The sequence below is a fragment of the Anabrus simplex genome, chromosome 7 (genome assembly GCF_040414725.1).
Source record: "Anabrus simplex isolate iqAnaSimp1 chromosome 7, ASM4041472v1, whole genome shotgun sequence".
NCBI classification, from domain to species: domain Eukaryota; kingdom Metazoa; phylum Arthropoda; class Insecta; order Orthoptera; family Tettigoniidae; genus Anabrus; species Anabrus simplex.
Window position 1 is genome coordinate 215,304,606 of NC_090271.1, and position 15,379 is coordinate 215,319,984.

Genomic DNA, 15,379 nt, shown 5'->3' on the forward strand with positions numbered 1-15,379 from the left:
TTCTTACTTTGTAACCAAAAGTTACTTGTTTCTTTTGAATTTCTTATGTTAAGGGGAGTTCAAATGCCTTTCTACGAGGTGTGTTTTTTAAGTAAGGGGTAAGGCAACTGCAGTGCAAAATGCCCGGCAATTAAAACAGGATAAATTTCAGTTCTATTTTGAAAAAATAAAGTTAAATATAGACAAAACGACTAACTACAAAATTTGTTACACTGAAAGTTCAAAATTTGTTAAAATATTTTAATACATATTAAATAAGGAAAAGGGAAGGAGCCTAAAAATAACTTTGCAATTCTAAACATTTTGTTATATTGGCATTCGTTACAGTGACATTCTACTGTAACTTAGTAAACATCAAAAGCTTATTTCACAAGAAAATTCTTAATAAAGGATACCACAATTTAATCAGAAAATTGCAGATTTCTTTACAGGATCTAAAAATGTTCATATGTTAGGGTTCCAACTGTTCATGAGGATAAGCTCATTTATCAATTAAATTATTAATATTTTATTATTTGGAAACATTTTAATTGTGTATTATATTTCCAATTTTTTAAAATATGAATGAAATCCACTCTATTTTACAAGATTATTCAAAACTGATTATATTCAAGTACTGTATGTATTTAATTATTGCTTTAGTGAAAAAATGAATGCACAAAGCCATTATTGCTAGATTCAGATTACTGTCCTACACAAGACCAATATGCTATTTCTGAAATACTCACGCTAACAGTGTTATTAACATGAGATTTTCTTACCTTGCTATTGTGGAATACATTCTTGATGCAGCCATCAAATCCCTTGCCAACAGGCATAAACTGCCAGTGATAATGTGTAGGGTCAAACTGCTCTACATATAAACCACCTATCTGCAGTGGAGCATTTACATTGAGGTACTCGTTGAACGGAGGCACTGTACCCCGCGCCTGACAGCTACTGTCATCGAATTCTGGTGGTGTCCCATCTTCTAGTTCGGCAACGTCTGCCGACTTGCAATAGTCCACAACAAGACGCACATTCTAGAAAGAATAAGAAAACATAGATAATAAGGTGTTAACTCTTTCATTTGCCAGGAATATTGTGAATAGCCTACACGACAAAAAGATATAAAACAAAAATCGTTCTTGATCTAAAAAGAGAGAGAGAGAAATTCAGACTTATAACTGTGATTCTTATTACAACTTGTAATTTACTACCCCAAAAAGCATTTCTACTGGTGGCGTTTCATTTGGCACTTTTTCTTTTCATCATCGTCTTCATTTCCTGTTTCCAGATTTCTGGGTCGGGATGTGAATCAAGGACCTCCATCACTGTCTGTCCCTCCATTACTCTTTTCCTTTTTTAAGTACATCTTCTGGTTTTCCTCCCCTCTTCTCAATGCACTTCCACACTGAATCTGTCCACCTCTTTTGCGGTCTTCCTCATGGTCTCTTTCCTGTTAACTTCTCTGAAAAAGCTTTTTATTGACACTCTCTCTTCTCCCATTCTCATCATATGCCCATACCACTTTAGCTTTGTTTTTTTCTATCCTGTCTGGAACTTTCATGATTCCTGTCCTTTTACTTATCTCTTCATTTCTAATTCTATCCTTTCTGGTCTTGCCTTCAATACCTCTTAGGAATTTCATCTCCGCTGCCTGTATTCTACTCTCCTCTCGTTTTGTTGTAGTCCACGATCCAGCTGCACAGGTTAGTATGGGTTCATAATAGGTTGAATATAATGCTTTCTTACATTTCTTCGGGACATCTTGGTTCCACAAAATACCCCTTGCATTCTGGTAGAAGCTGTCTGCTTGTTGTATTCTTTTACCAATTTCCTCGGTAATCTTTCTATCTTCTGTGATCACACTTCCCAAGTACTTGAAACTTTTAACCACTTCCAGAATTTTACCATTCAGTTTTATCTTTCCTCTTCCTTCCTTCCTTCCTTCTTTCCTTCCTTCCTTCCTTCCTTCCTTCCTTCCTCTTGTCATCACTATATTTTTACTTTTCTCTGTGCTTACTTTCATCCCAAACTTTTCTCTCTTGATTCCATACATATACTTGTTTCTGCACTTCCATATCATACTCACCTCATATCACTATATCATCTGCAAACAACATGGTTTTTGTTGCCTGTCTTCCCAATCTCTGTTTAATGTTCTCATGAATTTCATCAATGACTATGATGAATAGTATGGGGATAGCACACTTCCCTGTCGGAGACCAGTTTCAACTTTAAACCATTTTGTTTTTCCTATACTAGTCTTCACACTACTGACACAATTTTTGTACATAGCTTTTATCATTTGCATTTCCAAACTTGTTTTTTCCTTAATGTGTCCCATACCAATTGTCTGGGCACACTGTTGTAAGCTTTCTCAATGTCAATAAATGTCATCACTATGTCTTTTCCAAACTCCCATCTTTTCTCCATCATGTGTCTTAATGTAAAGATCAGGTCAAACGTTGATCTGTCTTTCCTAAAACCATACTGTTCTTCTTTCATTTCTCCTTCTAGCTTCCTCCTCAGTCTTCCTTCCAATACTCTCTCAAATATATTAGCTACATGGGCAATAAGGGTGATCCCTCTTTAGTTATTGCATTCCTTTTTATCACCTTTTTTAAATATCAGGATAATTAAACCCTTTCCCCACTCTTTTGGAATCTCTTTCTTCATCCAGATTATTCTAAATAATCTATACAGCCTATTGGTCCTACTGCTTTTATCATTTCCGTAGTTATCTCATCCACTCCTGCTGCTTTACTGCTCTTCATCATTTGTATGGCTTCTTCTATTTCTAACATCAATATCTCCTTTTCTTGTTCTTCTTTCCCCATTGTTTCTTCTTGCTCTTTCTCATCTACCAGTTCACTGTATTTAATATTTAGCAATTCTGAGAAATATTCTTCCCATCTTTTTAGTATGCCCTGTTTCAGTTTTTGATGATGATGATGATGATGATGATGATGCTTGTTGTTTTAAGGGGCCTAACATCGAAGGTCATCGGCCCGTTTCAGTTTTTACAAATTTTGTATCTTCCCTACTTCATAAACTATTCTTCACCAAACCATACAAAACCTTTTTACTTCCCTTTATATCCTCTCTTCCCTTTATATCCTCTTGTAAAGTTTCTGTGAAACTTTCCCAGCTCTTTCGTTTCTCTTCTTGTACTATTTTCTTACATACCTTTTTGACTTCTTTATATTTCTGCCAAATCTCTGTACTATTGCTGCCTATCCACTTCCTCCAAACCATTTGTTTCTCTGTAACTGCTTCCTTTACCCTGCTGTTCCACCAAGGAGTCTCCTTTTCCTTTTTCCTCCCTGATAGTCTTCCACAGGTGTTCACCGCACACTTTACAAATCCATTTCTGAAACATGTCCATTCCTCTTCCACACTGTTCAAGTCATCTTTGGGAATTTCTTTCTTCAGATCCTCTTGAAACTTTTCCCTTTCTCTTTTACCTTCCATCCCTTTATTTTTCTTTCCCTTTTTTTCTATTAACTTCGTTATTTTACCAAGTCTTAATTTGGCTACCAACACTGTATGGTCTCTTTTTCTTTTCCGACTCATGAATTTTATTCCCAAATGTTTCCAACAACAACAAAAAACTTTCAATTAAAAAATTTCATTCGAATAATATAACTGCAACAAGTACCGGTAGTTGTATTCCATGAATACAGATCTCTTCTTAGAAATCAAACACACTCTTTTTAATTTCATTCTTTATATTAAATTTAGTTTAGTCTGCAATTAATGACAGGCTATTTCAAAGTATCTCAGCTGACCCACTCACCTCTGTATCCCAGAAAACATCAATACGATGCCATTCACCATCATCCAGGCTCTTTTTTGTTTTTACCCGTAACTCCAAAGTTCCAGAGCCAAAGTCTATGAGTAACCTGGGCATTCCTCTCTCCAGCTCCAATGAGATGAAATCTGAAGAGAAACAGAGCTTTGTTACATTATTTATTGTTTGTAAAAGTGAAAAAGAAAATACAACAAAATAAGATTTTAATACAACAATTTTCAGGCTATTAACACAACTGTCTTCAGAGTTCTTCCTTCTGATCCCTTCATTTTCCTTTTAGCAAGTTGTAAGTAGCATGATAAGAAAGACAAGAAAAAACAAATCAGAAATGAGGATGTTAGGAAGGAAATCGGAGTAGAAAATCTTTCCAACACAATGGAGAGAAATAAACATAGATGGATTGGACATGTTAAGAGGAGGAAGGGGTAAAGGTACTGAACAGATGATGGAGGATTGATGAACGGAGAACCACAGACAGATCCTGACTAAAGTTGTTCGACTCGATCAAGAATAATATAACAAGGAACATGGATTCGAATATAGTTGAGGAGCAGCAATGCTGATTGGATAGAGGAAGATGGATAGTGACATAAACATTCCCAACAGGGAAACCGATGATGATGATGATGATGATGATGATGATGACAGAACTTTCATTACAAAGAAAAAGAGAATAATATCCACCATTCTAATAGTCTTAATAGATACTAATGTGTCCAACAGAAATGGTTTAACATGCTAGAAGGCAATGCATGGAAATATTGCATCTATACCCTCTCACATGCTACTGACCTTGGTGAAGATCAAGAACAGAAGAGGAAAAAGAAAGAACATTAGAGAGAGAGAAGGTTTTTCATCAAAAGTATGCCTTTAAAAATGTATAAAGTATGCTTTTTTTTTATTTTTTTTTATTTTTACTATTTGTTTTACATCGCACCGACAGAGATAGATCTTATGGTGACAATGGGATTGGAAAGGCCTAGGAATGGGAAGGAAGCGACTGTGGCCTTAATTAAGGTACAGCCCCAGCATTTGCTTGGTGTGAAAATGGGAAATCACGGAAACCCATCTTCAGGGCTGCCGACAGTGGGGTTCGAACCCACTATCTCCGGGATGCAAGCTCACAGCTGCGCGCCCCTAACCGCATGGCAAATTCGCCCGGTGTATAAACTATGAAAGCATTGTTAACTTTCTGAAAATACTCGTAGATTTTAACATAGAATATGTTTTATTGGAGGATCCACTCTGTCAAAAGCAACACATGTACAGCAATATCAACAGCCATATACCACATGTGTGTGCTCTACCATGGTCATAGTTACCATAAACCATTTAAACAATCGTTAAATATGGTGCTAGTGTTGGTGATTACTGTTTTAGGAGGAAGTAAAAACTGGGCTACCATCCTAATTAACACTAATTAGAGAGAAAAAAGGAAGAGATCCAATCCTTTGAAAAAATAAGGTATTGGCAAAAAAGGGTAGTCACGAAGAGAGTGAAATGCCAATGGTGTCTTAAAATAACAAGAGTTAACCCAAGGTGGTCAGATTGAAAATATGAAAGTGAGGAGCCTGACACAAAAAAGTGGAAGCAATGCCAGACTCAGCTAGGGGAACAATGGTTGCCAACCCATGCTCACAAGCTGAGAGCCCCTGGTCTCCGTTTTAGCCACCTCTCGTGACAAGCTGGGAATACTGTAGATATTATTGTACCAGTCCCACCCACAGAGGGATGGTAAGTATAACTTCAGAGTGTGAAAAATAAGCATATGTATGTATTACATGTTTTGTTTATCTACAATCACTTGCAAAAATATTGCACATCTTGAACGATTCGCACAAGAACAATGAAAGTTCCTCGCTGTATCGTCATAGGCTGAAGTATCCCATTTGTATTTAATTCTGATTGCTTGCACAGAAGTGTCACTAGAGGGTGAACATGTCTCTCAATTTCCATAAATGCAAGACACAGGATGAGGCCTTAGTAGCAGTGTGAACCAAAAAGCTAAGTTGAGTGAACACGCAACAACCCCGATAGCATATTCGACAAGCCTCTGAACAGGTAGTTGAGTTTGAGAAAGGCTGCTAAGTTAGACTAAGAGAAGCAGGCAGGATATTTCGGCACATTGCTTGTCACTTGAACTGCTCGGACTACACTGTGAAATGGTATAAACGTCAGGGTACACACACTCGTTGAGACTGCTCGGGCAGACCTTCACCAGCTGTGAGAATAATTTCATTGTGCAACAGGCTAAATACACTCCATGCGCATTGATGTGCACTATCCAGAGATATGTCACAGCAGCTGGGGATATGCCAGTGTCCACCAGTACCTGACATCTGCCATTATGACCTAAATATCACTGAGCATGTTTGAACTTCTGCCAGGAATGGGCAACATGGCAGTTTGTTGATTGGTGTTAAGCGACAAATCAGACAACTATTGAATTTGAAACTGGAGATGTCTTGGCTGGTGCAGTGAACCACACTTCATTGTATAGAGTGCCACACTGCCCCAACGAGAGGTGTCATGGTGTGGGCTCTCATCTTCTATGAGGTGATTGAATGAACCCCGATGGTTAAGTGATACACCCAGGAAATTTGCCATTGTGTGTGTGTTTCCCTTCCTGGTGCAGCTTGACAACCTGGCCTCATACAGCACAGGTATTTCTGGCCTGCATTTGTGATATCAACATGCTTCCTTGGCCAGCCAGGTTTCCAGACCTCTTGCCTATCAAGAATGTTTGAGATCTTATTGGGTGGCAACTTCAGCCAGTAGCTATGGCAGATTTGGAGAGTCAGTTGTGCCAGCTGTGATAGGATGTAAAATTTCAAAACCTGGTAATTCATTTATTATTCTTAACATGATTATTTTTGCAATATCAGGAAAGAGAGCATCTTACTGCCTTCCTGTGACCAGTTAATAAACCACTATACCTGAGCACCAACCGAGTTGGTCATGCGGTAAGGTGTGCACAGCTATGAGCTTGCATTCGGGAGAGAGTGGGTTTGAACCCCACTGTTGGCTGAAGATGGTTTCCCGTGGTTTCCCATTTTCACACCAGGCAAACGCTGGCGCTGTACCTTAATTAAGGCCATAGCTGCTTCCTTCCCACTCCCAGCCCTTTCCTGTCGTGGTGTGAAAATACTCATTGGTCTTTGACAATGTTAAATGCTTATTTAATTCATAAAACTAATGAAAGATCAAGTTGTCAAATTACCTGTTGCAGTCAACAAAATTAAGCATTGTTAAAGTAAAAATTAAATTATTTCCACCTTTTCAAGCAGTAAGTTACACTAGAGTTTCTAAAAATGTATTGAAATGCAACAAAAACCTTTTAACTGCAAAAGTATGAAAAATGTGTGTATACACTAACTGGCGCATTAATTAAACATTGTATGTAAGTTATCAAATGCATGTTTTTAAACTGTTAAGCAACATGATTATCAATATACATACTGAAAGGGACTTTTAAGGCTAATGAAAAACAGTTTTTACTTCTCCTATAAAATTGGTTAAATCAGACATACAAGGTTTTCATTGTTAGGTGTCGATATATCATGTCCAGTAGCCTATAAGTTGAGGTGGAAGTGTTCATATATTTAAATTTGCAGCCTGAAAAAGACAAACTTGTAGAAGAAATAAAATAAGAAATGTCATATTTATTTCATTGAGATTTTACCAATATACTCTAAAAGATATGAGTATAACAGAATGAATAAAAATTAATGTTATGGCTCATACCTGACACAAGAGCTTCATCTGTTTCAGGGGGAACAATGGGTCCGTTGTACAGCAGCATTCCTTCGGATTTCCTAGTAATGAACTCCAAGCTTAGATGGGAGTTGTCACACATATCTAATGGAGGGTACCATGCCCATCCATTACCACGAAAACTTCGCGAAGTTTGCTGACATCGTGGCCCATTATATCCACTTGGACAGTTACAACTGAAAGAGAAATATTAAAGCTTTCTCCTTTAAAAATTCACAAAGTGTGCAATAAAATAACATTGTAAGCAAATTCATTGCTTTCTGTGAGTGGTTATGAGGTTCAGGTTATCATCCTTCTGCACCATTTGTCTATATTCTGAGTCTCACAATAGCAGTTCTAAATTACATGCTTCCTATATTTGGAAATAAATAGTGAACATATAAAAACTATGCCCTCAACATAATTAACTTTTATGTCCAACATATCCAATTAGATTGTAACCGGAGTATTAACATTTTTATAGAAACATAGCCTCAGCCTACCAAGCAAATGTTACTCAGTCCGAAGGCCTGCAAATTATGAAGTGGAGCATGGTCAGCACAAAAAATCCTCTCCGCCCTTGTTCTAGACTATCTAGATCCAAGCTGTTATCTCACCATCAGATAGATCCTCAATTGTTCTGACATAGGCAGAAAGGACCTCAAAATAGTGCTAATATACAGTCAAAATCCCTGACCTGGCTGGGAACTGAATCTGAAGTCTCCAGGTAATAGGCAGGTCCACTACCCCTAGACTGCAGGTTGAACTTCTACAACCTGAGTATCAAACAAAAACTAACAGAAAGAAGATTTAAGCTTTCCCATTAACTACTATCAAAAATGTCTCTATACTATTTACTGTCTAAAATACTAATGAACCCATCTATTTGATAATTTTCCAATCTATTTATAAGCATAATTTTAGGTTCTTCACAAAGTACTATTATTTTTCACGTAACATAATAACAATGATACAATAAAGTATTCTTATTGAAGATACATACACTAGACCATAACGTCCTTCTGAACAGCGACCTCCATTGTAGCAAGGACTGGAACGACATGACTCCATCTTGCTGAAATTCCTAGCACCACAGGTACATTCCGCAATAACATCCACTCTTACACCCACAAGAGCAGTCTTGTTTGCATTTACCATGTATGGTAAATTACTAATGTCCAAAGTGTTCGTGCAGCTGCCTTCACACATCTGGTTCTCATATAAGCATTCATCAATCCCTACCATAGTTATGTTGATCCCCACATCTTTCTCGATCTAGAAGAAAGAGAAAAACACAAATTTATAACTGTGAATCTGAATGTTTTCATATGGTAAATTTTCTTTTCTAACACTATTATTCATTTTATTCCTAATAAATCAAATTAAATAAAAACACTGCCTTTGTAATGTATAGGCCCTACTGTAGCTCCGATGATGTCATACAAAGAGGAGAACTGTTTCCTCTGTCCGGCCCACGCGATGCAAGCACATGATACATCTGTGCCTTGTAGTTACGAATTATTCATGAATGTTTCATCAATATAACAGCTGAGATAATTAACACCTGTAATTGTTTCATATCTCGGAAGATAGGACTATGTAATTTTAGGAGAAGTAGGTTTAAAGTGTGATCTACACAGTCAAAGCATAATGATTAGTCGTCAATGTATCAAACAATTTTTTTTTTTTCATAATTTACTTTAATCACTCATATACATTAAAGTCTAATAGTATTAAATAGAGTCAGCTTTTAAGTGTTTATTCCTTAGAATCCTCTTCTCTTCTCTGCCTTCAATTTAGAGCATTGATAAATTTAATTCTTCTAGACCATTCATGATCTCTGTGAACCAGGTGTCCTTTGTTTTATTTTTCCAGAAGTAATTAAATAACTGCTTCACTAGTCGGGTTTCTGGCAGTCTGGGCCAAAAAATATAACTTTGATATTTCTGTATTAACAGCTAAACAAATATTCTTTAAATCACTATAATAATGACTTATTGTTGAACAGTATCCTCCTTATTCAATACATTGTGGTTAATGTGAATTTAAAAACTTTCATTATGATATTTCATTAGCAGACTTTTAACTAATGAAACATCTAGAGTATAGCACAAGAAGTGGATAGCAGTGCACACTGAAGATTTTGACATGACCTTATAAGAGCATGAACTTTTTCTTAATAAGAACATTTTAACATTCAAACATCATTCTTGCTTCATTTTCAATGTTTTTAACTACAATACGTAATGTCAATTTTAGCAATCAACTGAAGATGATCCAATTAGGATCGAAACATGTACATGTGTGACAAATGTGAAATTTAAGTCTTTTTAATTTACATTAACCATAATGTATTGAATAAGGAGGATACTGTTCAACAATAAATCATTATTATACCATAGTGATTTACAGAATATTAACTTTTGGGGGGCGTGGTGGGGTGGGAGAAGGCAGGGCATTCTGAACATTAGCTAACCCAAGAAATAACACATGGTTACTACCCATTTATGTTACTTTTATGCTTGTACTGTATCAATAATAAAACTTACTGCCATAGATCTGTATATAGTAATAAGAAAGTCAAAAGCAGAACTCAACATCATGAGCAAAAATGTCCAAAACATATCCTATATATTAGTCTTCCATAAATGTATCCTGCCCTCGTTTGAAGGAAATGAAAATATAAGGGTATAGTTGTATTTTTACTGTGATATGCACAATTTCTTAGCTTTGTGGCAATTGCGAACTTTTGTACATGGTATTTAAACACGGAATACATATTTCCACAAAAACGTGCTGTACGGTAACAATTCAATTAATAAATTCCACAAAAAGTATTATGTCCCCTGAATTTACATTACGCATCATGTGAAGGTGGAAATTCTAAGTTCCCATGGAGGGAATTAGATTCTTTTCCACCAATAGAGCATATCAAAAATCAGATCAAAAATTAGATGGATGGCTTTTCCGGCGTTTGCTCTATTAACCAGCGTTTCGTCTTAGGTCTGACACTAGACTCTTCAGAGTGGGATGTGTCAGACCCTACCCACTGACGCTGGGGTGTATGCAGGTGAACTTATCAGAAGCTTATTTATGAAGCACAGTCTGATAACTGCATAACCGTCAGTGGGTAGGGTCTGACACATCCCACTCTGAAGAGTCTAGTGTCAGACCTAAGACGAAACGCTGGTTAATAGAGCAAACGCCGGAAAAGCCATCCATCTAATTTTTTATCTGATTTTTGATATGCTCTATTGGTGGAAAAGAATCTAATTCCCTCCATGGGAACTTAGAATTTCCATTTGGAATTGCTAGGCGGGCATTAATTCCATTGTGGAGTTTTATCTCCCGTATGCAGTTATCAGACTGTGCTTCATAAATAAGCTTCTGATAAGTTCACCTGCATACACCCCAGCGTCAGTGGGTAGGGTCTGACACATCCCACTCTGAAGAGTCTAGTGTCAGACCTAAGACGAAACGCTGGTTAATAGAGCAAACACTGGAAAAGCCATCCATCTAATTTTTGATCTGATTATGTGAAGATAACATACAGGTGTCATTATCCTAATAACAATTGTTTAAGACAATCCTGATGTGATAAATTTGGAGAACAATTATGCAATATACTGAAAAATAAAGATCCATCTTTTAACAACCACAATTATCCAATCACCCAAAGAATGATCCCAGCCCTTAAGTATTACGTTCACAAATACAACTTGTAACATTAGCTTAGATCACCTTAATCGATCAGCTGAGGGCTCGGCACGCTTTCTACAGTACGGTCTGTATATTACAAAGGCAGTGATAAAAATGTCAATAGAATAATATCACCACCAAAATTAATGCTTCCATGAATACATAATTTACCTCTTCATTAGTGTTAACATTGAAAGCAAAGCAAAGCAAAGTCATCTCCGTACAGGCCATGAAGGCCCTGGGAGTGGTGGAAGGTAAAGGCTTCCACTATTCGTAACCTCGGCACTTGATGGGGTAGAGTGGTTAGCTCTACGCCCGGCCGCCTTTGCCCCCAGGAATTAACCTGGTACTCATTTTTGATGTAGGCTGAGTGAACCTCAGGGCCATATGCACCTCCGGAAGTGGAAATCTCATTTCTTAAATTTTACGACTTCCTGACAGGGATTTGAACCCACGTCCTTCTGGGGGAACCGAGTACGCCTTTACTGCCTCGGCCAGGCAGCCCCTGTTAACTTTCAAAGAGCAAGTTTAAATACATAGAAAGGTTTATCTATAAGAATATTTTTTTCTATTTACTGTATTTTCTACTCTCAACTTATACTGAAAGTAGGGTTTGTTGACAAACATTTGACATTTAAGTAGGTTTGATCCTGGCTCAGTCCAGTGGTATTTGAAGGTGCTCAAATACGGCAGCCTCGTGTCGGTAGATTTACTGGCACGTAAAAGAACTCCTGGGGACTAAATTCCGGCACCTCGGCATCTCCGAAAACCGTAAAAGAGTAGTTAGTGGGACGTAAAGCGAATACATTATTATTATTATTATTATTATTATTATTATTATTATTATTATTATTATTATTATTATTGACATTTAAGTGAAATGAAATGGTGTATGGCTTTTCGTGCCGGGTGTGTCGAGGACATGTTTGGCTCGCCAGGTTCAGGTCTTTCGATTTGACACCCATAGGCAACCTGCGCTTCGTGTTGAGGCTGAAATGACTATGAAGACGACACATACACCCAGCCCCGGTGCCAGAGAAATTAACCAATGACGGTTAAAATTACCGACCCTGCCGGAAATCGAACCCAGGACCCCTGTGACCAAAGGCCAGCACACTAACCATTTAGCCACGGAGCCGGACTGACAGTTAAGTAATGGACAGGAAAAAAACTAGTGAAATGAGAAATATGACTAGGGACACACAATAATGATGAAATTTGTACACTTTGTTTATGTGCACAGGAGAGGCTGAGAGTTGCCTAAATAAAAGCACAAGCTCCATAATCCTCCACATATAATGTGAATATTCCAGAAGAGGCAGCCATTTGGCTGGATGATCAACAAAGGGATATCAATCACTGTTTTTGACTCTTCTTAAAACATTATGAGTAATACTGACAGAAGAGTTTCTTTAACATGCCATTAATTAGGAACGGGGCTTAATAAACATCAAGTTTTCATAACAATGTTAGACAATTATGACAGGAACTGAAACTGATTGGAAATCATAGCCAAAGTCATTGAACAAATGTCCTAAAGAAATTAGGAATGTGGTAGTGGTCCACTGCTGTATAAATAATGGAAAGAAAAATACCAGTACTGTAACAAATAAAGTGTTGTATTTCAGTTTGTGGTACGAATATAATTCACTAAAAACTAATCAAACATACAGTAGATAAATTCAGTGACATATTGAAGAAATATTTAAATTAAATTACTAACCTCTTCCCTGTTCATTAGGACCAGCCCATTTAATCTCACAGGTTTATAATATGGAGATCCGTGAGCAGCAAATCTAATATCTGTGATTGGTGGATGCTTGCGACGCAACTGGACGCTGAAGACGTCTATATTGTCTCTGTCCGTCCCTAGCAAGTCGGCAAGTTTGTCTCGGAACCGGTCCGCCTTACTGCGCTGTAGACTTTGCGTCTGTAGAAGGAATTCAAGAAGGAAATTACTTATTTTTTTTGTTTTCCAGATAAACTTACATTATTCATATGTTTCATATCATCATTTGACACATACAACACAGTTAGCACAACAGCAAAATATCTGCTATGTTTACCTTTGAGGTTTCCTTATTCTGAAAGAAAAATGTAAACAAAAGTCATTACTGTGCTAATAATGTCCTTATTCTAAAATTGTGTTTTTCCTTTTACTTCATTTTCCAAAAATATAAGTATTGTATACTTTCCAGTTAATAAAAGAAAAAACACTACAACATAAATATAAGAAAATGGACAACTTTGTATTGTGTGGTATACACATAAATATATTAAATATATTTGTCCATTTTCTCTTACAAATATAAATTCATTTATTTTCAATGTTACATCTATTTATATGCAGCTATGACTTTTGAAAGCATAACAAGCAAAATCAAAAATGGGATTTCTGGCAGAATAGTCCAAGAGTGTAAAACTTACCTATTTGCAGCAGAGGAAATCTATTTGAGAGTAATATGAAGGAAATAAAGGTTCAATAATTACAGTACACTGTCTACTGCAACTACCATAACCGCCACCCTTAATCTAGTTTGGCATAGTTCTCTCCATGCCTGCTTATAAAACAAACCAACAAATTGGTCAAGCAAACAATTAAAAAATGAATTAGTAAGTAAAGAAATGGTTATGTAAGTTAAGTGTCTACATGCTATTATCATTAATAAAAACTTACCCTATAGTTCCAAACTCTGATGAAATCCTCGTCGGATAGGCCAGCAATCCGCACAGATCCAGAGTTAATAACAGCCTCATGGGGAATCTCTCGTACTGTAACAGTCACATTAGCTGGCACATCCGTCTGCGTATGTTTCCGATCATACACTTTGAACCTAAGCTGATGCCTGCAAATTAAATAACAGTAATTAAGAATGTACAGAGATAAACGTTATGAAATTGTTAGTTGTAAGAAATTCATTTGAAAGTGAAATTAACCACAGGCATTTTAGAAGATATAATCTTTCCCCACTAAGCAGTCAAGAGTTAGATAGAGATTTTGCACTCCAATGATATGCCTATCGTCAGGAAAGAATTTTGACTTCGTTATTATCAATGGCATTACAATCTGGAGATGACTAAATTGATGTTTAATAAAAATGAAGGTTTATCATAATGTAAATATGAACATTCATTTTAGTAAAATCATCACTGATGTGTTCTAATTAGAATATAAACTTAATGGGACAATAAGAAGTTCAAGTAATTCAAAATATTTTCTGATTACAATTTTTATATTTTAAAGTTGTTTGGCTCAAAGAATGGAGCATTGTTCTTGGTAAAACCTAACAGATCCTTCACTGAAGGAGTGGCCGCATGATTTGGAGGACGTAGCTCTCAGCTTGCATTCGGGAGATAGCGGGTTCGAATCCCTCTGTCAGAAGGCCTGAAAATGGTTTTCCATGGTTTCCCATTTCCACACCAGGCAAATGCTGGGACTGTACCTTAATTAAGGCCATGGTTGTTTCCTTCCCACCCCTAGCCCCATCCTATCCCATCGTCGCCATAAGACCTATCTCTGTCGGTGCAACGTAAAGAAAATTCTAAAGGAAAAATTATAAAGAAACCAGATCCTTCAACTACGCACATTTACTCTTTATTACAAGAAGTCTGACACTGAGAAGAAATCATGTACATATTTTACTAATGTGAAGGGTATTTGTTATGCAAATTATTATCCTTATTTCTTAATTTATTGTAACTAGTTAGCAAAATGGCACAGTTGTTTTACATTACAAGTAATGAGCAATGCTAAGACATTTTCGTAAAGGGTGCATATTCTTTTGTTTAACTAGATGTGCACAGTACTTGAACTTTGGACACTAGTTCTTGGGCTTCATTTCAAGAAAGGCCAGTTCTATAAAGACCAGTATCCAAGAGTTACATCAACCAGAATAACTGAAGCACTTACCTGCCATCAGGTGTCCCATGTTTCATTGTGATCATCCCGGTATCTTCATTTAATTTAAAATTTGGATGTTCTCCTCCTTCCCAGTAGAACTTTTTATCAGGTAGATCCCAGTCATCCAGATCATACACATAGACTCTACCGATTTCTGTGTCTGGAGCTTGTCCCTGAGGCCAAAAAAAAGAAAAATGTTACTTTCAAACTTTTAAGTAGTGATTTATTTA

At 36.7% G+C, this 15,379-nt stretch overlaps 1 protein-coding gene across 1 annotated transcript in view; it reads right to left on the reverse strand.

Moving 5' to 3' along the window:
- CadN2 (Cadherin-N2) overlaps positions 1 to 15,379 on the reverse strand; it is a 570,995-nt gene that overhangs the window by 54,317 nt on the left and 501,299 nt on the right. Inside the window, exons 13-20 of the mRNA XM_068228744.1 lie at positions 15,159 to 15,322; positions 13,926 to 14,094; positions 13,315 to 13,332; positions 12,972 to 13,178; positions 8,553 to 8,824; positions 7,541 to 7,746; positions 3,782 to 3,924; positions 762 to 1,022 (exon numbers count right to left, since the gene is read on the reverse strand). Of these exons, the coding sequence (XP_068084845.1) occupies positions 762 to 1,022; positions 3,782 to 3,924; positions 7,541 to 7,746; positions 8,553 to 8,824; positions 12,972 to 13,178; positions 13,315 to 13,332; positions 13,926 to 14,094; positions 15,159 to 15,322 (1,440 nt within the window). The remainder of the gene's footprint in view (positions 1 to 761; positions 1,023 to 3,781; positions 3,925 to 7,540; positions 7,747 to 8,552; positions 8,825 to 12,971; positions 13,179 to 13,314; positions 13,333 to 13,925; positions 14,095 to 15,158; positions 15,323 to 15,379) is intronic.